General features: G+C 53.3%; 1 protein-coding gene across 7 annotated transcripts in view; it reads left to right on the top strand.

The window, feature by feature from the left end:
- AKAP1 (A-kinase anchoring protein 1) overlaps positions 1-22,773 on the top strand; it is a 35,433-nt gene extending 12,660 nt beyond the window's left edge. For all 7 annotated transcript variants that reach the window (XM_082439992.1, XM_082439994.1, XM_082439989.1 and 4 more), the window contains 10 exons: positions 9,173-10,820; positions 13,315-13,448; positions 15,011-15,137; positions 15,972-16,099; positions 17,976-18,153; positions 19,476-19,626; positions 20,027-20,094; positions 20,979-21,052; positions 21,286-21,348; positions 21,769-22,773. In XM_082439992.1, coding sequence (XP_082296118.1) covers positions 9,197-10,820; positions 13,315-13,448; positions 15,011-15,137; positions 15,972-16,099; positions 17,976-18,153; positions 19,476-19,626; positions 20,027-20,094; positions 20,979-21,052; positions 21,286-21,348; positions 21,769-21,843 — 2,622 coding nt within the window. In that variant the 5' untranslated portion in view covers positions 9,173-9,196 and the 3' untranslated portion in view covers positions 21,844-22,773. The remainder of the gene's footprint in view (positions 1-9,172; positions 10,821-13,314; positions 13,449-15,010; positions 15,138-15,971; positions 16,100-17,975; positions 18,154-19,475; positions 19,627-20,026; positions 20,095-20,978; positions 21,053-21,285; positions 21,349-21,768) is intronic.
- Positions 22,774-23,448: the final 675 nt, after the last annotated feature.

The following is a 23,448-nucleotide window of genomic DNA, read 5'->3' on the forward strand; positions in this document are numbered from 1 at the left end:
CCGGGGCTCAGCTGTCTGAATCTGTTGAGAGAGGCTGCAGGTTCCGGCGTCTTTGCGGTATTATCTCGTCATCTGAAATGTGACTCCCTACCCCTCCCTCCACCTTTGCTTCCGGAGGGCTCCCCCACCTCCCCGCCCCCAACCCCAGTGGAACCTGGCTCGCTGTGGGTATTAAAATCTTTATTAAATGGCTAGCCCTGGGGGGTTCTGCTGCCTGATGCTGGCGAGAGCTCAGCGGGGTGGGGAGATCATACGCCTTGTCTCTGAAAGGGTCTAGCTGTCAGTAAGCCTGTTCTCTTTCTGATTGTTACGGTACATCAGCGGGGTAGTTGGGGGTTTCTGAAGGAAGATTGGTATCAGTTATTATGGGAAAATAAAGCAGTATAAGTTTGTACATAGATGAATTGGCACTAATACATGTTTGTTATAATGGTTAACAAGAAACATAAAGTTGTATGGTAGTAGAGCATCCGTTGTAGTTAATACTTAAGAATGTATTTTTCTATCAAAGCGTTGCTTGTAGACAGATTTGACTTTTGACTCTGCTAAGGTTTGAAAGAACAGCCCTTTGCCCGGAGTGCCTCCGCACCCTGTCCTGTTCTCTGATAGAGGCAGCCGTCCTCCCTGCCATTTACCTCTACACAGTTGTCTCTTGGTCTCCTGGGGGATTTGTTCCAGGACCCCTGCAGATACCAAAATCTGTGGATGCTCAAATCCCTTACAGTCTCTATCCTTGGGTTCTGCATCCATAGATAGGGAGGATTGACTGTATTTCTAAATAGTATACTACTCCTTTTTTTCCTTCCCTCCTTTTTAAAAATATTATGTTTTGTTTTTCTGCTCTGGAAGATAAGGACTTGGCCCATTCCTACACTTTTTCCCCCCTCATCTTCTCAGTACAGCGGTAACCCAACATTTGGTTACATTACAGTGTTGTGATCTAAATATTGCTATGGCTGCAATCCATATTTCTTCTCTTGTCTCCCCCCTCCCTTCTCTTCTCCTAGTTAATTTCCTTTGTTTCCTTAGCTTGGTTTGCTTTGTATGTCTCACCAGTTCTCTGACTCTCCCCTGGGCCTTGGCCACTGCAGTCGATTGCCGGGAAGCTCCTCTCCGGAAGCTCCTCTCGTGCTTAAACTTACCGCAGACTCAGCAGTTCCGAGTCGCTCCTGGGAAGCGTCCCCGGTCCCCTGGCTCTGCTTCCCCTGCATCCTGGGACTTCCTTCTCCCCTTCTCTTGTGTTGCTTCCTGGATTGGTGCCCCCCCTCCTTTCTTGTTTTACTCCCTCGTCTTGGTGAGAAAGTGTGCGAGGGTGGGCAGCCAACCAGAGGCACGCTGATCTGTGCCCAGGGACAAGCGTCTTTGAAGGGGGGGGTCGGAGCTGTGCAGCTGAAGGCGGAGGGTTGGTGGAAAGACGGCAGAGACAACCAGGCCCCCAGGTCCCTTCTGCCACACCAGGAAAAGGCCGGGCTTTACTTCAGGAGTAGTTGAAATGAGAGGGGATCTGGACCTGGGTACCAAGTCGTGGTGAGAATGAAAGTCTGCATGCTGAATGGGACACCCCAGCCCCCTTGGCTCCCACGGCACTGCCATTAAGGCTAACATCCTTTCATCTCTCACCCCAGGACACTAGAACATCCTAATTTGGGGTGTCTGGCAGCCTGATTCCTACCCCCGCCCCCTGGCCCAGCCAGGACACTTGCCTGACTTTTGGGCTGTGGCAGACTTTTGGGCTGGCTTTTGGTCAGTGGCAGAGGGTGGCAGTACCAGACCCATTGGAGAAGAGGTCATTGGGGGGCTTTGCCCCCAAAGAAATTGAAAGGCTTGAAAGAGGGCAGTGCGTTTGTTGATTCCTGTCTGTGTCCCACCGAGCTTTGTACCCTGTTGGTACCAATAAATATTTGTTGAGTAGAAATTACCTTATGCCTTTATGTGATTTCTGAGTTGGTCATATTGCACTGTCTGCCATTTGGAAAGTCAGTGTCTTACCTCTTTGCTTTTCCCACCCGAGGCGGTGGTGGGAAGGGTCTTTCGCCTCATACCAGCATCTTTTCTGATTCCTTCTGAAGGCACATGCCGTCCTTATTAGCTTTCAGGTGAGCTTGTTGTCAGAGCACACCTTCATACCTTTTGGGCAGTCTTGTGTTCTGTGGTCATGGGTGGGAACTCCATGTGCCTGGGAACAGTTTCCTGGCACCTGCTCTATCACTGTCCTCAGAAACCTGTCAGAATTCACTTGTAAAGCAAGAAGGTTGCCAGGAGCCAGGGATAAGGGGCAGGATGGATGTGACATAGTCGTTCACGTTTTTAAAAACCACATCCCTACCCCTAAGGGAAGCAATGGGAAGCCCTTTGTAGGAGATGCTGATTTTCCCATATCATCTGAAGCCTAGTGAGACTGGATGGCTGTGGGTTTGGTCAGAGGAGGAGGAGAGAGGTTGGGCAGTTAACCCTGCGTGGGTCCCTGATTTCTCGAGTTTTCCTAAGTGGAACTTTAATTTTCAATTGAGCTGGAGGAGAAAGAGCTCTTAATTTGAGACCATGTCCAGATGGGATTTTTTGCTTCTGACTCTTCTTACCTGGAGCTCAGGTACTGGACCCCGAGTTTCCGCTTTGGTTGGAGAAGGCTTCAGTGAGCAGGTTCTCCCACCCAGATGTTACTGGGGGCTTAAGCCTCCGGTCTCCCGGAAAGCAGACTGGAAGTGTTCCGTGACTTTTGTGGGACAGCTGGTCCACCCAGAATGGGCAGTGTGGTTGGTCTGGCCGCACTGGCTCCCCTGGCCGCTGTGCTGGGCCATCACAATGGAGGGTGTGGGGAACAGTCCCCACTGTGAGCTAATTTGGAGTCTTTAGGGTGCCAACATGAGTCACAGCCCATCCAGGCCCCCTAAGGATGAAGGTAACAACCCTGTGAACATGGGCCGGGCGGGCGAGACCAACCGCCTGAGGCATGGCCCCAGCGCTGTGATTCCTGGGCCCCAGCCATGCCGCTGAGGGTCAGTGGCCCAGCTCACCATCGTCCCCCACCCCCAGGGGCAGGACCAAACTCTGCTCAGCAAGGTAGGCGCTGGCCATTGCAGCATTTATCCAGCTCTTGTGTTTCCTTCAGGTCTTTGGGGACACTGCCTAGCACTGCGCTGTACTGGGTAGCCACCAGCTGTATGTGGCTATTTAGATTTAAATTAACATCAAATAAAATTTAAGATTCAGTTCCTCAGTCACACCGGTCACATTTCCAGTGCTCAGGAGCCCCCTGTGACTTAAGTGGCCACCAGTCCTGGACTGCAGTCGCCCCTCGGGGATGGCCCAGGCCTTTGCCTCTTGGCGACCTGCTCTGCTTTGGCTGTGTCACAGCTGCCACAGCCTCTTCCCGTTGTCCTGACAGTAAAGGTCAAACACCTTTTGTCCGGCCCCGCCAGCTATTCAGCTCCAGCTCCCACTCCGGGACTCATCCTGCTCTACTCTGCTGCCCCCTCCATCCCCCAAGGCATCTTGGGTTTAGAACCTTAATTTATGCTGTTAGCCCACCATTACAACCTAAGGAAATCATGGCCTTCTTTGAGACAGCCTCCTTGTGTTCTCTTTGCCCACTTCTGAAGTCAGGCTCAGCTTGGTGCATCTGTGTGTGAGAGACACATAAAGAGATTCCTCCATTGGGATTGTGAGCTTCTGGTGGCCAGAAGCGTTTTCTTGCAGCGACTTAAACGTATTTGTATGTGCGGAACCTCAACCTGATGAGGAATTGGGTAAATGCATCCTATACAAACCCAGAGACACCCTTGTAGTCTTGTAAAGACCTCTGTGTATGTGGCCTTCCTCTGGGGTGGGGGGCAGGTGGGGGACGACAGGGTCCTAGCCAGCAGCCTGCTGTTATTCTCTGAATGCAGTGGCAGCAAGTGCTAGGCTTTAGGTTCTGAGTCATGTAGCTGTTCCCTGTCCTTGGAAGGCCCCCTTCAAGAGGGGAAGCCCCTTAGCAAGAATTTGATGTGCTGGACACTCTAGAGATGGGCTGTCTTGCACCCCCTGTTGGTGAACACCCAGGGACTGTCTTCAGCAAAAGTGAATATGTAACGCTGGAATAATGGAAGAAATGTTCAGATTTCTTGGAGAGTGTTTAAAAGTCCACTCAGAACACAGAGTAGGGACTTCCCTGGTGGCCCACTGGTAAGACTCTGCGCTCCCAGTGCAGGGGGCCTGGGTTTGATCCCTGGTCAGGGAACTAGATCCCGCATGCATGCCGCAACTAAGAAACCCACATGCCGCAACTAAGAGTCTGCATGCTGCAACTAAGACCCGGATCACAGAGTAGATCTGGCTTCACTGGCCAGGCCCAAGCCCACACTGGACTTGTAAGGCTCTTGGCACCCTAAGCTCTTGTTTTAGGATCGATTTTTTTTTTTCCCCATCATTAATCACATGCAGCTCTTTTTCCACAATAACCACAGCCAAATTGACTTAGTGGAACCAACACTCTTTGTTTTCTTGTTTAGTAAATCTCCCAGAGATTTGCCTTCTTATTTAGCAGAAGGCTCTAGACTGCAGTGACTGCACTGGTCATCATGCTTGGGAGTGAGACCATTACTTCTCCAGAGGTAAGCTGTTCTGAGAAGCTGCCTGCTTCTCTGGGAGAAGGAAGAAATCTTTTTAGAACCTGGACAGACCAGGTGAATGCTGCAGCCTTGTGGGGCTGTGGCACGTGCCTGCCTTGAGCTCTGTGTGACCACTGGGCAGCCAGCCAGCCTGCATCTATTTCCCAGCAAATGGACATGCTAAAAATAAGCAGGCAGCTATTCAGTGCCACCAGATTCAAAATAGCCAGGTCTCCTCCCCACCAATGCTAGGGCCGGCTCTGCATTCTTCTGCGAGGTTTTTCCTGCCTGCGCCTCAGTGTCCTGGGCCTGGGGTGGGAGGCCCTGGGGGAGGAGGCCGTCTTCGTTAGTGAGTGAGCGTGAAGGCCGTTAGACCTCCAGTGTTAAAGGCCACTTACATCTTCAGAGGTTCAGGTTTAAAAAAGAAAAAAAAAAAAACCACATGCACACAAAACCAGGGCAAAGAGAGCAGCTCATGAGTCTGTGCCCAGAGAAGGAAGGTAGCAGTGGGCCTCGTGAGGGCTGCAGCTGTGTGTGCGAGTGAAGGCAGCCCCGTCAGGCTTCAGGGAAGGTGGGTGCGTCCTGCACCAGCTGTCCAGGCCCATCAGACCGGGTAAAGCAGGGAAAACGGCGCCATACCGATGCACAAGTCCGTCTGAGTGAATTGGCTCAGGTCGGGCCCTTCGAAGTTGAAGGGCCGAGGAAGTGAGGGACTTTTCTTGACTGGTGAGAAGCGGGGCTCTCCGTGAGGTGCCCCCAGGCCGCCGCGCCCTTGGTGAAACCCACTAGCCTCCTGAACCCGCCACCTTTGGGCGGGGTGTGTGCTGATCCCGGCGGCTCCTGGCTCTGTTCTCGGTGGAGCCGGCTCCTGAGACGACTCACAATCCCCTGGTTGCTAGGGAAAAGTGAACGAACCCCGCGTTCCCCTTCTGTCTGGGGCTCTCACACCTCTTTTCTCAAGCGCCTGGAGCTCTCCCTGTCCCGGTGGGCGTGGAGAAGAGGGGCCACCGCTGCTCCTCACGTAGAAGCAGCGGCTCCTGGTGCCTCAGCTCCAGTCCCTGGGGTGAGTGCTGGGCACCGGGATCAGGTGGGACATTCAGGGTCCCGTGGGGCCCTTCTGGCACAACAATGGGGTATTCGTCTGGCTTGGAAATGCAGAAAGTGTTTCCTGAGCTGTCATTAGCTGAGTAGCCTGTTGGGGGGCGGGGGGGGCTATAGATGGTGGATCTGGGGGCTTGAGCCTCAGTCCCTTGGGGACCGAGCTCGGCTGGCAGGGTTAGTTGGGCAAGTGGCAGCGGTGTCCCTGGGCTACAGAGCAGCAGGCAGGGAGCACGTGTCATGGCCCCAGGCGGCTGGTTCTGTGCGTTCAGTCTGAACTAGGACTGGGAACGGAACTGATGAGGTGGCAGGAGGTGGCCCGGGAGGCCCGGGACACAGTGGGCTGTGGTCTGGGTCGCGGTGTGGATCTCCTGGAGTGCAGAACCAAAGCTAGACTGGTGGTTTGTGTTGGGCCTCTGCCTCATTGTACTGTAGCCAACTTCTGAGATCTTGGGGGTGGGATGGGGACACCTGCTGGAGAGCAGACCCCTGTGATCAGCTTTTAGTTCCAAAGTGGGGGGTGGGTGGGGGCCTTTTCCAGCTATTTTGAGAAGCAGTTTACGTCTTGGTAACAACTCCCCCCTTACACACACACACACACACACACACACCAATGTAAGTCTGTGGCCTTGGGTCCTTGGTGTGTAAAGTGAGGAGACTGCCCCCTATGGGTAGTTAAGACATAGGATTCTTTTTCTTCCTATCCATCCCATTCCATTTAATCTTTTACCTGAGAGCAGAGAATTGCTAGAATACTATGGGAATCACAACTCTAAGCCCTGCTGAAATGGGATTAAAATAATAAGGAATTAGAATATAACTTTACTGACGAGAAGAAAACCTGTGTTCAGACCCCAACCCCACTTCCTGTTGCACGTGATCTGTTGGGTGGGACTGGTTTCCTTTTCTCCACACCCTCTCCAGCATTTATTGTTTGTAGATTTTTTGATGATGGCCATTTTGACCGGTGTGAGGTGATACCTCATTGTAGTTTTGATTTGCATTCTCCAATAATTAGTGATGTTGAGCATCTTTTCATGTGCCTTTTGGCCATCTGTATATCTTCTTTGGAGAAACATCTATTTAGGTCTTCTGCCCATTTTTTGATTGAGTTATTTGTTGTTTTGATATTGAGCTGCATGAGCTGTTTGTATATTTTGGAGATTAATCCTTTATCCATTGATTCATTTGCAAATATTTTCTCCCATTCTGAGGGTTGTCTTTTTGTCTTGTTTATGGTTTCCTTTGCTGTGCAAAAGCTTTTAAGTTTCATTAGGTCCCATTTGTTTATTTTTTTCTTATTTCCATTACTCGAGGAGGTGGGTCAAAAAATAGGGCCATCAAGTTTTAAGAGGGGTACAAGCTTCTCCTTTCCTTGGCCTGTACAATGCCTCGTCTGCACAGACTCATTAAAGTGGGTTCTAGATTTAATGTGGAGTAGAACCTGAGTTCAACCTCTTGGCTGTGTGACCTTGAGTTACTTTAACCTTTAGGATGGTAATACATATTCCAAACCCGGTGGTTGAGGATTAAGCAATGCAAGGGAAAGCATCTAGTGAGGTTCCGTGTTTGAATCTGAAGCTCTAAGGTAGCATCATTGAAGTTTTCTGCCTGAAGGGATTAATACAGTCTTCTGAGCCCTGGCCATTGTTTAATTAACTCTGCTTTGTATTTTCCAATCCCATTGCTTCATCTTCAAATATTAGCAAGAAGGTTTATCTTTACAGTTGAAGGAGTTTCTGGAGACGACCCCTCCCACCCCTCCCCGACCCCCTCACTTTGGAGCAGAACACTTTTCCTCGATTCCTTCACAAGCTGTCATGTTGCTTGTGAATCCTTTGCTGGTCTTGTTCAATGGTCTGGGGTAGGGCTGAGATACTGTATTTATAGCAGGTTCTCAGGTGATGCTCAGTGCTTCTGGTCCATAAACTGCACTTTGAGAAGCAAAGTCTCCAGGATTTTTTTTTTTTTTTGCAGTGGTTGAACTTTTGTTGCCTCGCCTGAACATTAGAACCACCTGGGGAACTGTGTGCTCTGGTTTTTCCCGAGAACATTGATATAAGTAAATTAAACATTGACATAAGTAAATAAGAGTTGTTAAAGCATTTACATTCATCTCTGCAACAAAGCACAAACCAAATTGAGTAATTCACCATATCAGTGGAGGATTTTTGGTTTTAAGAAGACTTATAGTTTTTGCAGACAATAAAATTTGCTGTATGGGAGGCAGAGGATACAAGTGTGTATTCTAGAATAAGTTTGTCACATACCTCTAATGAGAGCTAACCCTGCTTTACAAGGATTAACACATATCTCAAGTGATCTTATACCAGCCATCCTTTACAAGGTGTGTCCCCATCTTACAGGTGAAAAAAACAGTTCCCTGTCTCCTTTACATGTCTACCGCCTTCGTCTAGGCTCTTATTTCTGCTTACCTGGATCTAACGGACTAGGTCTTCAGCTTTCTTTCGCTTGATATACTCTTTGTCCTGCTCCCAGAATAAGATAGAAACACAGTTTGGTGTGTGTGCCTTGCAGACCAAAGCTGGTTCTCTGTTGTCTACAGGAAAAAGTCCAGACTCTGCAGCGGGTGCAGGACCCTCATCGAGCCCACTAAATGACTTGACTCTCAAACATGACCCTATCTCCACGCCACTGTGTGTTTTACTGGTCCCTCACCTTGGAGTATCCCCTGTCCTTTTTCTGGGAGGGCTGCATTGTGTCTTTGTTGCTGCGTGTGGGCTTTCTCTAGTTGCAGTGAGAGGGGGCTACTCTTTGTTGCGGTGCGCAGGCTTCTCACTGCAGTGGCTTCTCTTGTTGCGGAGCACAAGCTCTAGGTGCACCAACTTCAGTAGTTGCAGCATGTGGGCTCAGTAGTTGTGGCACACGGGCTTAGTCGCTCTGCGGCATGTGGGATCTTCCTGGACCAGGGCTCGAACCCGTGTCCCCTGCATTGGCAGGCAGATTCTTAACCACTGTGCCACCAGGGAAGTCCTCCCCTATCCTTTTAAAACTCTTACTCATCCTCTGTTCTGACTTTACTGCTGCGAAACTACTGTTTCATTGACTCATGATTTTGGGGGTGCACGCGAGAGACATGTACATGTAGATTCCATTGGTATCTAAAAATGCTCCAACACCATCTGAATAGATAAGTGTTCTGGGAGTTTAGAGAACTAAAGCACTAAACATAACTAGTCCCTTGGGGGAACATAGGGAGAATTTGGCATCAAGAAGTGAGGCAGGAAGGGATTTGGTTTCCAGAGAAGGCTCAGCTTGTTCCAAGGGAGTGTGCGTGGATGAGGGAGCAGGAGCGGGGGGAGGTGTGTCTTCCTGCCCACCCACCTCCAAGGATCACCCAGGGTCAGGGGGAGTGGGGGAGCAGAGGCTCTGCCGTCACCTCTTGGCTGTCTTTGCTGTGCAGTCATATCAGGATCCTCTTACCTGGCTCTCGTAGCATCCCCTTCTCTCTCCTGTTCTCGCAGGTATAATTGCTTCAGGCCTCCAGGATGGCGATCCAGTTCCGCTCACTTTTCCCCTTGGCACTGCCTGGAGTGCTGGCGCTCCTCGGCTGGTGGTGGTTTTTCTCTCGTAAAAAAGAGCACATCGGAAGCCACAACAAACAGATGGGGGCCAGCGCTGTGAAGCTGAGGGCTGGCCCTGCCGCGGAGGAGGCGGTCCCCGTGGAGGACCCGTCTCCCGGAGCAGCGGCCCCGCCCCCCGGTGCCGCCCAGCCGCCTGAGAGGGAGCTCCCCACCGCCAGCAAGCCCCCTGGGGAGCCGCCCGCCCTGCTGCGGGCACACCCGGCCTACCGGCGATCAGAGTCCTCGCGCGGCCTTCCCAGCACCGCGGGCACGAGGTTTCGTCCAGGACCACGCAGAGAGGACAGTGCAAGGATGGAGCTCGCTCTGACGGGTGACGAAGCTAAGTCTGCTCCTCTAGAGTGTCCCCTGCCGTCCCCAAAAGGCGTTCCGTTCCCCCACGAAGCGGCTGAGGTGTGTAATCGAGAGACCGTGATGGGCAGGCCGGCAGGGTGGCGCCGGCAGGGCCCGCCTGCAGCCCCCGCAGAGAAGGTGGGCCCCGGGGAGAAGACCAGGGAGATGGGTGGTGCCGAAGGCACAGGTGACGCGGTGATGGGAGAAAACGTGCTGGAAGAAGGTCCCGTGTCCCGGGAGCAGGGCCCCGAGTTGCCGAGCAGCAGAGCCCCCAGCCTGGCTCCCTTGGGAGGAGGGGGAGAGAAGGGGAGGAGCAGCCTGCTGGCGGTGGGCGAGGACCCCGTGGGGCAGTTGCTGAGTAGCTTCGTGGAGTCGGCCCACGCGGAGCTGGCGACGCCCGATGAGACGCCAACGCCCCGGGTCAGGGGGAGCAGTGGCTGGGACGGAGACTTCAGCCGCGAGCTGGGCAAGGAAGAGACCTTGGACAAAAACGAGAAGGTCGAGAAGGCTGCCTTCCAGATCATCTCCAAAGTGATCTTGGAGGCCACCGAGGAGGTGCTGACCACCACGATGGGCAGGATCGCGGGTCGGATGTATCAGGCCTCGGCTGCTCAGCCCCAAGGGCCGAAGGAGGAGGAGAGCTGTGCCCAAGCCAACCAGAAAACTGCCCTGGGCCAGCGTGCCTTGGAGCCTGCTCTGGCCACAGCGGAGGCCGCCACGGGCCCGGTGGGCGCCGCCTTCCCCTCCGCAGACCTGCTGGCAGAGGATCTGCCGCCACCAAAGACCTACGTGAGCTGCCTGACCAGCCCTCTGTCCAGCCCCACCAAGGACAGGAAGCCAAAGAACTCCATGCACCACATCTCCCTGGCCCCCCGCCCTCCACCGGCTGCCCCGCTTGGAGAGTCACTGGACGAGGCAAGCATCCTGGCAGAAGATGCCGCTTGTGTCACCTGCATGTCCAACAACGGCCAGGGTGTCCCCTCAGTGGCCTCCTCTGGGCAGTGCTCAGATTCTATCAGCACTTCGGGGCTCGAAGACTCTTGTACAGAGACCACTTCCAGCCCCAGGGACAAGGCTACCACCCCGCTGCTGCCAGAAAGTACTGTGCCCTTCAGCAACGGGGTGCTGAAAGGGGAGCTGTCGGACCTGGGGGCTGAGGATGGATGGACCGTGGATGCGGAAGCAGATCATTCGGGAGGTAGGAGGGCCTGGGGTGTCCCTCAGAGGACCAGGGGGTCTCCCTTTATTTGGTCGGGAAAGGCAGCCGGCCTGCAGAAAGTCGGGGTACAACATAGAGCTGGTGGGTAACTGCGAAGTTAAGCTGCCCTGAACCCCAAAGCCACGGGAGCTGTAACTTGGTTCGTCAGCCAGGGACCCTTCCCAGTCCTTCCAAAGGAACCAGCTCAAAGTTGGGTTCACCCATTAACTTAAGTGTGTCTCTCTCTCCTAAACGCTAACCTCGTAAATAGCTTTTTTTAAAAAAAGGAGAGGCCTCCTCAGCTTTAATTCCCTTGAGTACCAAGAATGGGTAAGCTTTTTTAATGATTTATTTCCTTTTAATCATGTGCTTGTTCCCATGTCTTCGCCTGCTTTCCTTCTCCAGAAGCTCTTTCGGGGTAAGTGCCCAGAGAATGGCCACAGCCTTGAATCCTTGCGGGAGGCTCGCGCCTTCCTGCGTGTTGCTGTCACCTATTCCTTCGCAGAGAACCTCAGCCATTTCCTTTCTGTGCAGCTGCAGTTCCACCCCCGGGAAAGGGGCACTTCGGTAACGAAGTGTCCACTGGGTTTTTCGAGTGCTGACCCCAGCGTAGACAGTTCAGACCGCTAACTTACAGGTCAGCAGCTCCTGACCCTGGTTTTGCAGCTTCCCTGGGGTGTTTTCATTTATCTCACGGAAAGAGGCCATGGATTCCTCTGTGGGTATCCAGCTTGCTTGTCCTGGAGCCACTCCCTGCCGTTTCAGCTCCAGGAAGGTTGGGACTCTTGGGAATTTTACTGCTTTCAGCAGCATCTGGTGTGTACCACACACCTGTAAGATGCTATTGTTGATTAAGACACTACTGTTTTGTGTGTACCTCTAAAAGAAAAAAAAATGCTACTGCTCATGAGTGTAGGAAGCCAGAGACCGTAAGATGCACCCAACTTCAGGGATGTTAAAATGTTTTAAAATTATTTTAAAGCATCTTAAAATGGGTGAAAATCTTTTAGGAATAAAGGAGTTTTCCCCTTTGCCTCTTGCCCCTCAGCCTCACCATGCTGACTCCAGTTTGATTGTAGTAGCTACTCAGATGTGTCCAGGCTGCAGGGGAGACAGTGGTGAGCCAGGGGGGTGTGGGCATGGCAGGTGGGAGCATGGTGGAGCCACCCACTGAGCACTAGCTGTGCCCGGCTCCAGGCTCGAGCCTTCCAGCATTCTCCCGCAGTAGCCCTGCCTTGGGCGCGAGGAAGTCAAAGCTTAGAGTGGCCCAGGGACCACCCAGCTGAGTGGAGCCGGCCTTGCCGGAGTCCTGGTGTGGTTGGAACCGCCTCTAGGTGTCACTGGGGTAACAGGCCTGTCCTGTTCTGTCGGGCAGCGGCTGGGGGCCGTGTACGAGCCGAGCCCCGCGTCAGCCGCCTCCGGTTCTAGCAGGTCGGCTAAGCAGGCTTCTCTCCGAAGGGGTGGTGTTCCCTGCGTGAAGCCCGTCTGAGCCCCCGGGGTTGAAGGAGTCACTTTGCGGTGACTCGTCCTTAGCTGGCAGCAACACCTGCCTCCTCGGCATCCAGGTAGAATGTGGATTGCTCGGCAGAGGATTATGTCCGTCCAGGGTTTGGAGAAACCATGTGGAAAATAACCTAGTTAGTAGACTCTCAGGGGTGACCTCCTTCTGGCAGTTGAGTCTTCCATATTTAAGCCAGAGCCACTTCTCTGAAGCTGGTCTGGCCCCCGTCTTCCTGTGATGGGCCCCTTGGCACACCCCGCATGGGAGTAGGGCAGCCCCTGTCGGAGCCAGTCCCGCTCCCCGCTCTCTCCTCTCAAGACCGAGCTTTCGCTCCGGTTTTGAGCAGGGGTCCAAGACCCACCCTGAGCCCAGAAGAGCATTCAGAGGGGCACGAGTCAGGCCTAAGCAGAGAGAAGGGGGGCCTCCTTCAGTCACCTTCTCTGGCAGGGCCCTGTCCGGGATGAGGGCGATGGAGGACTGTCTCTAGCTCTGCTTGGCTGAAGGCCACCGCTTGTGTGCCCAGGCCTGGGGCCTTGGGGACCAGGAGGCCTTCGTCTGAGGGGCTGCATAGTTGGAAGGGTGTGGACCAGCTGTGACGGGTTGGTCTCCATGGGGGCCTGAGCCTCCTTCCAGCTGCTGAGACCGTGGGACCTGCTGGGCCCCCCGCCGCACCGCCCCGTGGACCCCCCTTCCTGGGCCAGCGTCGGTCTCTTCCCAGTTCACCACTTGTCTCTGCTCCAGCAGCTGTGCTGGGCGCGGCTGCCAATTAAGCAAGTGGGACTGCAAGTGACAGGCTAAAATTAGGTGTCTCTACACCCCCAGGCCTCCTTTCATTGGGACTGTTCTGAGCCTTCTAGACTGCGAGTTGACAGTCGCCTGCCAAGTTTGAGGGAGGGGGCATGGGGCGGGGGCCTCCCAGGAATGCGAGTTTGGAAGTTGGATGTTATTAACTGGTCTGGCTGGTGTCTGTGCGTGTTGCTTCCTCCCCTGCAGGTTCGGACGGGAACAGCATGGATTCGGTGGACAGCTGCTGTGGCCTCAGGAAGCCTGACGGTTTCCAAAATGCCCAGGCAGGCTCCCATCCCAAGAAGGTCGACCTCACCGTCTGGGAGATCGAGGTGCCTAAGGTAAGGGCTGCGAGCTCTCGGTGCCCCCAGGTGCAGCGTCATCAGGCTGGGGGCAGGGGTCTGAGGGAGGGGCCGTAAACCGGAAGAAGCCCCCAGGGAGCCAGAGGCTGAAGGGATGGGAGCGCTCCACTTTGCCAGGGTCCAGAGAGCTTCCTGCAGAGTGGAATCCCTCCAGCTGCCTTCGGGAGCATCCTCTTCAAACTCACAGGCCTGCTCCCCTCCTCTGGGGCTTTTCTTTTGGTTCTGGGGCTCAGATCTGTTTGGAGATGCCAGCAAGACCAGACTGAGGGCAGGGGCCGGCCAGGAGTCCCCTCACTGTGCCCTGCTCATGCTCTCCAACGCAGAGTGTGTTTTATAATTGAGCACAGCATACATCTGTATCTTAGAGGGCTTGAGAAGTATAGCAGTGTAGGAAGAAAATAAAAATCAGCTCTAATTCTACCCCTGAGAGTGACTGGGAAGACTTTTATTTCCTTCTCATCTTGCACCCTGTGGTTTTTAAACAAAACTAAGATTATGTTGCTTTAATTAATGCTTTTAAATATTTAACAATTCAGTTTTCCTGTGTTATTCTTTGAAAATGTAATTTTAACTGCATTATACATTGTGTGAATGTCAGTTTACTTCACCAGTCCCCCAGTTCCAGGGTGCTCAAGTGGTTTCTAGCTTCTTTTCTAACTTACATCTTACTAGCTTGATTGTGGTGTTTGTCTCTGGGGCTCAGAAATAATTGGCCAACTGCATTCTCCTGAGGCTCTTAGCCTCCCACCGAGGTGGAGACTTGGATTGGTTTGAACTCGGGGTCTAGGGGGCTGCTCTGCCCTGCGGTTCTGGCTCCCTCAGCTGTTTCTTCCCCTGGTGACCCTGATGGCAGTCCTGCCCTCTTCTCCTTCAGTGGTTGCAAAGGGCACACCCAGGCAGCTCTGGGTGAGGAGTGACCACGTCCCTAGCAGCTCCTCGGGGTGGGGTCGTTGGGGAATGTTTCAGGGCTTGTCTTACACTGTGGCTAAGTTTGGCTCCTCTGGCCTGCGGGGCACCTGTGTTCTGGAGTTGGCAGCAGGAGCCCAAGGGTTCTTTCATAGACCTTTATTTTCAAATCGAGCCTCTTCTTCGGACCTGAGCAGACTTGGAGAGGTGGACGACTTGTAAATCAAACTTTGTGCTAGTGAAACATCTATCTCACAGTGTGGATCTGGGAGGAGAAAATAACTGCCTTTGCAGCTTCTGAATATGGGCCCCACTGTCGGGGATGAAATGGAAACTGCCGAGGCCTGGAACCATACTGCCTAGTTCAGCCGCTTAGTAGCTGTGTGAGCTTGGGCGAGTTACTTAACCTCTCTGGGTTTGTTCCCTCAACTGTAAAATGGTGATAAACACATGCTGTTTGTTTCATACATTTACTCTGAGTAAATGTAAGTGCTTAGAACCGTGCCTGGCAAGTGAGTGCTGACGTGTTAACAGATATTATGTTCGAGTCTGACCTGGTATAAAACAAAGGCAGGTCTTGGGGATGCAGGGAATTGATTTCTCATTAAGTTCTCAACTTTCTTTCTCTCTGGAAGCACCTAGTTGGTCGGCTGATTGGCAAGCAGGGACGGTATGTGAGTTTTCTGAAGCAGACATCTGGTGCCAAGATCTACATCTCAACCCTGCCATACACCCAGAACATCCAGATCTGCCACATAGAAGGTCAGTGGCAGCTGCTGCCCTGTGTTTAGTTTTCTTACCTGAAATGTAAGTAACTTGAAGCATTTGAGTCCCAGTTGCTCCCCTTTTGGAATTTAAGCCTCTGAATGGAAAGCCCTGCTTCTCACCCTAGATGAAGGGAGTGGGGCTTCCCTTTACCCTCATCTCCACTTCTGGTGCTTGAAGGAGACTCGGGTCCCCCCCGAGTCTGGTCTTCTGGTCAGGAAAGGTGTGGGCACTCGGGCAGGCCAGGGGTCCTGGGTTGATGGTGGATGAAGGCCGGGCCTCCCTGTCTGCTAGGCTCCTGTTACCTTGAGTGTAGTCACAACAATAGAGGTCTCGTTTGAAAGGTCAACAGGCGTCAAGCTTCTTTAGATGCCTTTCATCCTAAGGCGAGGCCGGGCATTTTTTTTTTTTTTATAAATTTATTTATTTATTTATAGATGTGTTGGGTCTTCGTTTCTGTGCGAGGGCTTTCTCTAGTTGTGGCAAGTGTGGACCACTCTTCATCGCGGTGCGCGGGCCTCTCACTATCGCGGCCTCTCGTTGCGGAGCACAAGCTCCAGACGCGCAGGCTCAGTAGCTGTGGCTCACGGGCCCAGTTGCTCCGCGGCATGTGGGATCTTCCCAGAGCAGGGCTTGAACCCGTGTCCCCTGCATTGGCAGGCAGATTCTCAACCACTGCGCCAGCAGGGAAGCCCAGGCCGGGCATTTTGGCACATTAAAGATGTACCTGAACTCTAGGAAAAGTCCCGTGCAGTGGGAGGTGTGCCTGAGTTCACTTTTGCTGTTTGTCTTACCCCTGTGACTGTGTCCTGCTCCCCACACCCCACTCAGGCTCTCAGCATCATGTGGACAAGGCACTGAGCTTGATTGGGAAGAAATTCAAGGAACTGAACCTCACCAACATCTACGCTCCGCCACTGCCTTCGCTGGCACTGCCTTCTCTTCCAATGACTTCCTGGGTGAGCATGCTCCTGGGGACCGGGGCTGCCTGTGCCCCTTTCCCCCAACCTGCCCCAAACAGGAGACTCCCAAGACCGTGGGCCAGGAAGGCTGGGAGCGCACTGGTGCCTGTGCCCTCTCACCTCTGCCCTCCACCAGTCAGTTCTGCTTCTAGCCTGTGTTCTCTGGATCGGGTTCAGGGCCGGAGTGCTGGTAGGAAGCCACAGGCCTCTCGGTCCCTGCTTGGAAGGACCACTCTGCCCTGGCTCTGCTGCCTGGGCACCCTTTGTGTTTTCAGGGCATTTGCCTAGAAAGGATTATAGTCTGTCCAGACTGGGTGTGTGCAGGCTGGCTTGGGACTCCTTAAAGCTGGTGCTGTGTCCTGGGTCACCTCTGAGACCTGGTTGGGACCCACCGTTTTGGGCTCGAACAGGCTCTTGCTGTGTCGTTGTTCCTTCCTCCTAGTTGAGCCAGGTCTAGCGGTGGCCGTGGCGAAGGATCCCCTTCGCCTTCCTGCCTCGCGGGAGGTTCCTGGGTCATAAAGGAGAAGAACCCCTGCCTCCGCCCGCACCCCGGAAGCCCTGGCAGAGGGGGAGCGGGCGCATCGGGGGCCCGCGTGCTGGGGCTGCAGGCTCTCTGGGGCCTGTCACCCTTCTCTGCTGTGTGCCCCCAGCCCTGTTGAGCCCCGTCCCACCGGGAGTAGAGCTGTAGGGTTCTGAAGGCCCAGAACACTGCATTTCACAGGTGGAGTGAATGTGCAGCTCCAAGCAAATGGCCTCTCTGGATTTTGTTTAGGGGAGGGTATCTTTCTCCTTCCAAAGACCCTTGTGCTTTGCGGGAAGAGGTGAATGTCCCTTTCCTTTCCCATGGGTATTTGGGAATGGGCTGAACCCCACTCCATGCTTCACTTCTGAATCATAGGGTTTTTCCCACGAGGTTCGACCCCAGACCCACTCTTTTTTTAAGTAATTGAGTGGTTGGTGAGGTTTCCTCCCCTTGTGCTCTGTGGCTGGGTGGGACTGGAGAGGTGCCTCTCAGCCGGCAGCACTGAGAGGACGGGGGCGGGAGCAGGGGGGAGGCACAGAACTCCCAGCCAGAGGCTCTTTTTGTGGCCACCTGGCTGGGAGGTGGAATAGATGCCCTACTGTGTCCAGCGCACCTGGATGTTGCCTTAGTATCAGGGAAGCTAGTGCCTTAAGGACAGTTTTTTTTTTTTTGAGAGACCGATCTTGGCCTCTTCTAGGGTCTTTTAACATGGGACCTCGCACCGAGCAAACCTACATTCCGAATCCCAGAGTGGGAATGAGTTGGGAGGACGTCTGTGGAGAGTCGAGAAGAACAAATGACTCGGACTATGCAGACCTTGACAGTGGACCTGACCTCAGGCCGCTGCTTGGTGGTAGAAAGGCAGAGCAGAGAGATGCTGTCAAACCGGAACTCCTGGTGTCAGCTGTCGGTCCCAGTGAGCTAGCTGGCTGAGGGGTCTGAGGGCCGGTCTACCTCTTACTCTTGTTCTCAGTGGCCACCTCATTCCTGTTTGCCTTCCCTGGCTCTTATAGACTCTTGAAGAGGCGAGGGAGGGAAGTTGTGCCCAGGCCAGTGGGAGGCGGGACGTTCCATCCACAGCTGGCTCCTGGGAGCCTCTCTGCCCAGCTGAGCTGAGGCCGCCTCTAGTGGTTACTTGTGGTATTGCAGGGCAAGGGCCACAGTGGAGCCAAACACTGCACGGCTAAAATAGTTTTCCTTGAACCTCTGTCATCTGGGTGCCATGTTGCTTTGGGTAGTCATGCCTTTTTCAAAGATGTGCCAGTTCAGAGACTTGCCCTGGGGCCTCAGTGCTTATCCCGGACTTGAGAAGAGTTGCTGCAGTGCTCACTACCCCTCTCCTCTCTGCAGCTCATGCTCCCGGATGGCATCACTGTGGAGGTGATCGTGGTCAACCAGGTCAATGCTGGGCACCTGTTTGTGCAGCAGCACACACACCCTACCTTCCATGCGCTGCGCAGCCTGGACCAGCAGATGTACCTCTGCTACTCTCAGCCTGGAATCCCCACCTTGCCCACCCCAGTGGAAAGTAAGTGCTGCCCTGGGGGTCAGAGGGGAACCTGGGCTCTGGCCAGGCTTGGGGAGAAGCGTTGGGGGTCTCCTGTTGTTCTGCCCTTGGTCTTGAGCGGGAGGAGGCTGCTCTGGACCCTTCATGGGAACAGCATCCCTGGGTTCTTGCTGTTGGCATGGAGTGTGCTGGGCTGAGTTTCCTGGCTAGCCCAATATGGCGTTTCCATCGGCTGATGGAGGAAAGGGGTCAGAGTAGAGTGTTGGCACCTGGGTTTGGATCCAGCTCTGCTACTTACCTGTTGAGTGGGGCTGATGTCCACTTGATCTAGGAATTGCAGTTGGCTACTGTATGTGTTAAACATGCACAGTACCTGATGCAGATGCAGGTCCCATAGAAGATCCTCAAGTGCAACAAAGTCCTGTGGTGGGTTGGGTCATCTCTAGTCGACAGGTGAGAAAGTCAGTGACTTGCCCAGGTGGTCCCTGTGCAGGAGCTTCAAGTCAGTGAAGTCAGTGACTTGCCTAGGTGGTCCCTGCGCAGGAGCTGTTACCTTTGTTGCCCTCGTTAGCGGGAATCGAATGTCGAAACGTGTCTCTAACTCACCCCATCAGGGACTCCTAACCTGGAGCCCCCAGAGGGCTTTAAGGCGTAAAGAAAACCTTTGAAATTTCGGTAGCACTTTTTTTTTGGTTTTTCTTTTAGAGGAATAAGGATTTCACTTTTGTCAGATTCTCTGATGTTGCTTCAACCCAGAAGTAAAGACCAAACCGGAGGCCAGGAGGTGACTGCGCCAGGGGCTGCCTATAAGGGTTAGGGCACAGTGTGGCCAGCTGTGTCACAGGCCCCCACCCCTGCTACCCCAGGGTGCGGTTGGTGACACTTGGGGGCACTTGCTCTCTGGCCTGGTTGGCTGCCCCGGGCATTAGTGCTCTCAGTACCTTCCTGAAGCAAAGGCCAGAAGAAGTGGGGTTTAGGCCTGGGAGCCTTCTGATGAACCCTCCATCTGAGCTGTCGTGGGCCAGAGCAGGTGCTAGCAACCAGCCACTGAGATCTGCACTTGGAGGCTCTCTTTTCTTCTGGGACATTCCCTTAAGAGTATAAGGCAGATTTGCTGGTCCATTCCCTGAAGTTTGGAATTTACTTGGTTTATTCCAATTATCTGTGTCTACCTCTGGCTTCAGTAAGTCTCAGAGTCAACAGATGTGGATGAACACTTTTTGGTCTGCGTAGCTTTTTGGGCGGCACAGATGCAAGGCGGGCCAAGTCCCTCCCTTGGGGGATGCTTGCTGTCGCCCTGCCCTGCGCCAGGCCTTTGCATGTGCTCTCGTCCTGCCCTGCAGTAACGGTCATCTGCGCTGCCCCTGGCATGGACGGTGCCTGGTGGCGAGCCCAAGTGGTAGCCTCCTACGAGGAGACCAATGAAGTCGAGATTCGCTACGTTGACTACGGTGGATACAAGAGAGTGAAAGTAGACGTGCTCCGGCAGATCCGGTGAGTCGGGTGTGGTTTCTGCAGAGCTGGAGCCTGGGACGTGGGTTGATTCTTCCCTGCTGCTGCCTACTCTGTTTTAGCAGAGTATGATATAAACAAACTCCATGCTCGCCTCAGCCAGACGGAGCTAGAAAGGCCCGTCTGGTAGAAGAATTCCCCCAAGTGTCATTCGGCGAAAGTGAGGCGGCTTCTCTTTGGGAGCTGGATGCAAGCAGCGCCTCTGAGGCCAGGCCTGCGGCAGGGCGAGCTGGGCGCTGTGGCCTGCTGCCTGTCGTGTGTACCTCCGTGTGGCTTCACCCTGGGTTGTGGGGGTCACGGCGCTAAGCAGAAGGTGACCGTCAGCCCAGAGTGAGTCAGCCGTGAAGTCCGTGTTCAGCTTGTGCCCTTCTTGCCTTTCTAGGTCTGACTTTGTGACCCTGCCGTTCCAGGGAGCAGAGGTCCTTCTGGACAGCGTGATGCCCCTGTCAGGTAACAGGTGGGGCCTCTGGCTTGGGGGGGTGCAGGCAGGTGTTGAAAGTAGGTCTTTCTCTTTGAGACCCTTGTTCTCACCTACAGGGCTTAAGCAAACACAGGTTGCTGCCACTCTTCTGATGGAGTAGGTCTGGGCGGAAGCCCGAGAACTTGCATTTCTAACAAGTTCTCCAGTGATGTCAGTGCTGCTGGTCCGTGGACCACCCTTCCAGGTCCACTGTTGTAGACTCTACCCAGGCCTCCAGCTTTGAGAGGCTTCCAACAGAGGCACCTCCCAGAACGTAGTTCATGAGATGTTCCCAGACCTTAATCCTGCCCCTCCCGTCCTCACTGCCTCTCGCCTTGGGTTTGTCCTTGTACAAGGACGTGACCTGTATAATCTGACAAAGAATGTGGTCTACGTGCCCTGCCCACTTAGAGTCACTGCCTGAATTGGGCTGTGTGGCCAGCTGCCTGGATCTGAGTTCCACCTGCATCGCTCTGGGAGCTGGTTGACCTCTGTCCACTGGCCTTTGTCTCCGTGTTCTCGCCTGTAAAGCGTGTTCTTGATTTGGTGTGAGAGCACATACAACCTTCTCAGTCCACTCGGCCCCCAAATAAGTGGTGGTGGTGGTGATATTTCCGCTGAAGGCAGAGTTTCTGTCCCTTTGGCCCTCCGTCCCCCAGTGGTTGGCATGCAGCAGGCACCCCGAGTGTACCCACTTGGAGCCCCGGGGAGGCCTGGGGCTCTGAACCTGGCGTAGGTGTGGCTACGCCTCGTGGAGTTCTTAAGTCCGCGGGAGTGTGTGAAGTCTTCTGCTTGGAAAACACCTGCCAGCTGTGTGAGTGACAAGTACCTCGCCTCAGTGAGAGTCTAAATGCTGCTTTTTCTTCTCCTAAAGATGATGACCACTTCTCACCTGAGGCGGATGCAGCTGTGAGCGAGATGACGGGCAATACAGCACTGCTGGCTCAGGTGTGTGGCTGGGGGGCGCGGGGCAGGCTGGACAGGGTCTGTCTCGGGAGCCTCCGGCCTGGCATCTGCAGTCCCTCCCGGCCTCGCCTAACTCTCTGGGCTTCTTGGGAACCGACTCTTCGGTGCCTGCTTTCCTGTGGCTCACGCCGCGGCTTGGCCGGCAGTCATTAAGGAGAGGTGCGTGGCGTAGCACTTAGACGTGCTGAGGAGGGTTTTGTTTTTGTTTTTTTCAGGTGACGAGTTACAGTCCAGCCGGCCTTCCTCTGATTCAGCTTTGGAGCGTGATTGGAGACGAGGTGAGTTCTGTCCTCCTTCCCCTTTTAACGTCCAGAGACGCGGTTGGTGGCCACAGTTGGGAGTAATGCTAGTGTCATCTTAGTGGGCAGAGGCCGGAGATGCTGCTAAACATCCCACAGGGCACGTGACAGTCCCCACAACAGAATGTCCGTGAGCCTTCCTGGACCTTGTCCATTTGGGTTTTCCCCTTCATCTCCTGATCCTAAAGCCTAGATTTCCTCAGCCTATTGGAAAGGCTGTTTGCATGTCGACAGAACCTGTAAGTGAATCCCCTGTTGGCCCAGAAGATGAATCAAATTTCCACCCCATGACTCAGGCGCCTGCAGGGGCAGCCTGGGCTGTGAGGGGGGAACCCATGCTGGCTTGGGAAGTGGTCCCTGGTGCCGTGGCCATGCTCTCAAGGGACCTCTCTCTCCTAGGTGGTGTTGATAAACCGATCGCTGGTGGAGCGAGGGCTTGCTCAGTGGGTGGACAGCTATTACTCGAGCCTCTGACCCCGTCCCCACGCCGCTACTGGAGTTTTTTTTGCACTGTTGAAATTGGGCTTGGTACTCAAGGCAAAGACTTTACATCAGAATTACAAACATTTGTCCTCCCCAGAAATCCTTTCTTTCTGTACTGTAGTCATGTTGAGATGTTTCGTCTCTGAGACAAGGAAAGAACTGTGGGTTCTTTTCAAAGCCATAGATAGCATGGCGTGTAACAAGCCAGTCTGCTTAACCGGGTTACAAGCTGTTTATTTAAAAAAAAAGTGGAAGGAAAACTGTCTCAACTAGGTTGTCCGGCCCCCCTCCATTCCGTTCCTCCCTTATTCCTATTTCCTCCCCTCCCCAAACCCAAACCCCTGTAGCAGACAGGCCAAGGGAGGTGTTGCTTGTGGGGAAGGGTTTCTTTTACCTTTAGAGTCTCTCTTCAGGGAGCAAGACATGAACTGACTGATGGGCATCGATCACTTGTACAGCTTACAAATGAATTTATGATATTTAACCGTTTTTTATAAATTCCATCTAGGTCTCTAAGAAGGCAGACTTTTTAATGCATCTGTAAATACAAAGCAATCATACCTCCAGCCTCAGTCAGTGGGAGAGGGGGGAACTGTTGTCTTGCCAAGCCTGGTTGTAATTTGTAACCATTTTCTATTTGTGCAAACTCTGTAAATATGTTTAAAAAATGTAATTATTTTGTACAAGATACACTGGAGAACAAAGGGAACCCACGATTTTTCCACATCCCATGTTGTCTGTGAGCAGAAGTTACTTGTGCCGGCTACCGCTGCCCGTCCCAGCTCCCATCGCGTCCTGCGTACCTGACAGCGTGACCGTATGGTATAGGTGTGATCCGGGGATTTTTTTTTTTTTTTTTTTTTTCTGTACAAATTTGTTTAAAAAAAAAAGAAAAGAAAAAAAAGCAGCTCATTGAATTACCTTGCAGTGGTCTGTGTTTGATTCTTTTTTAGACTGCATTCAGCATTGTGCAGTTTAAATAACTTAAACTTATAAACTTATATAAATCTCATTGTATACACTATAACTTTGAGTCCTTTTTTTCCATGGTGAAAAAGGGGAGTGAAGGATGGTTGTAAGTGTGATGGGCTGTAGGGTCCCAACTAAACTAGGAGACCCATGGCTCTTTGAAGACAGTTTAGCCAGAAATTTCCATCTGGTATTTTCCCCGTCTTTGCCCCACATGGTGGCAGCCAAGCTTCCTCTGGCTTCCTCCAGTGATGGTCTCAAATAGCCAGGCTTGAGTTTAAAGCACTGGTTTCCCAAATTCTTTGTGCATTCTTAATAGATCTGTGAAGTTATTTAAGGTACTGTAGTGCTAAGAATGATATAAAAAAATACATTTACATGGTGAGAGCAGAGCTAAGTCTTGATCCAGGGGCCCCTCCTCTTAAAGGTAGGCCCAGGCCTCTGTGCCTCTGGGCTTGCCCACCCCTCCAGGGGTCTCTGGAGAGCTGAGCTAGCCCCGGGGTCCTTCACACTGAAGGCGTCCTCCTGCAGAGCTGCAGCCACTCTCCCGCGCTGTGGGTACCAAGTGGATAAAATAAAAGCCTCACTTTCCCTCATCTGTGGGATCAGGTAATGGTACCAACCTCG

Source organism: Balaenoptera physalus, assembly GCF_965194825.1.
Source record: "Balaenoptera physalus genome assembly, chromosome: 20".
Classification (NCBI taxonomy): Eukaryota; Metazoa; Chordata; class Mammalia; order Artiodactyla; family Balaenopteridae; genus Balaenoptera; species Balaenoptera physalus.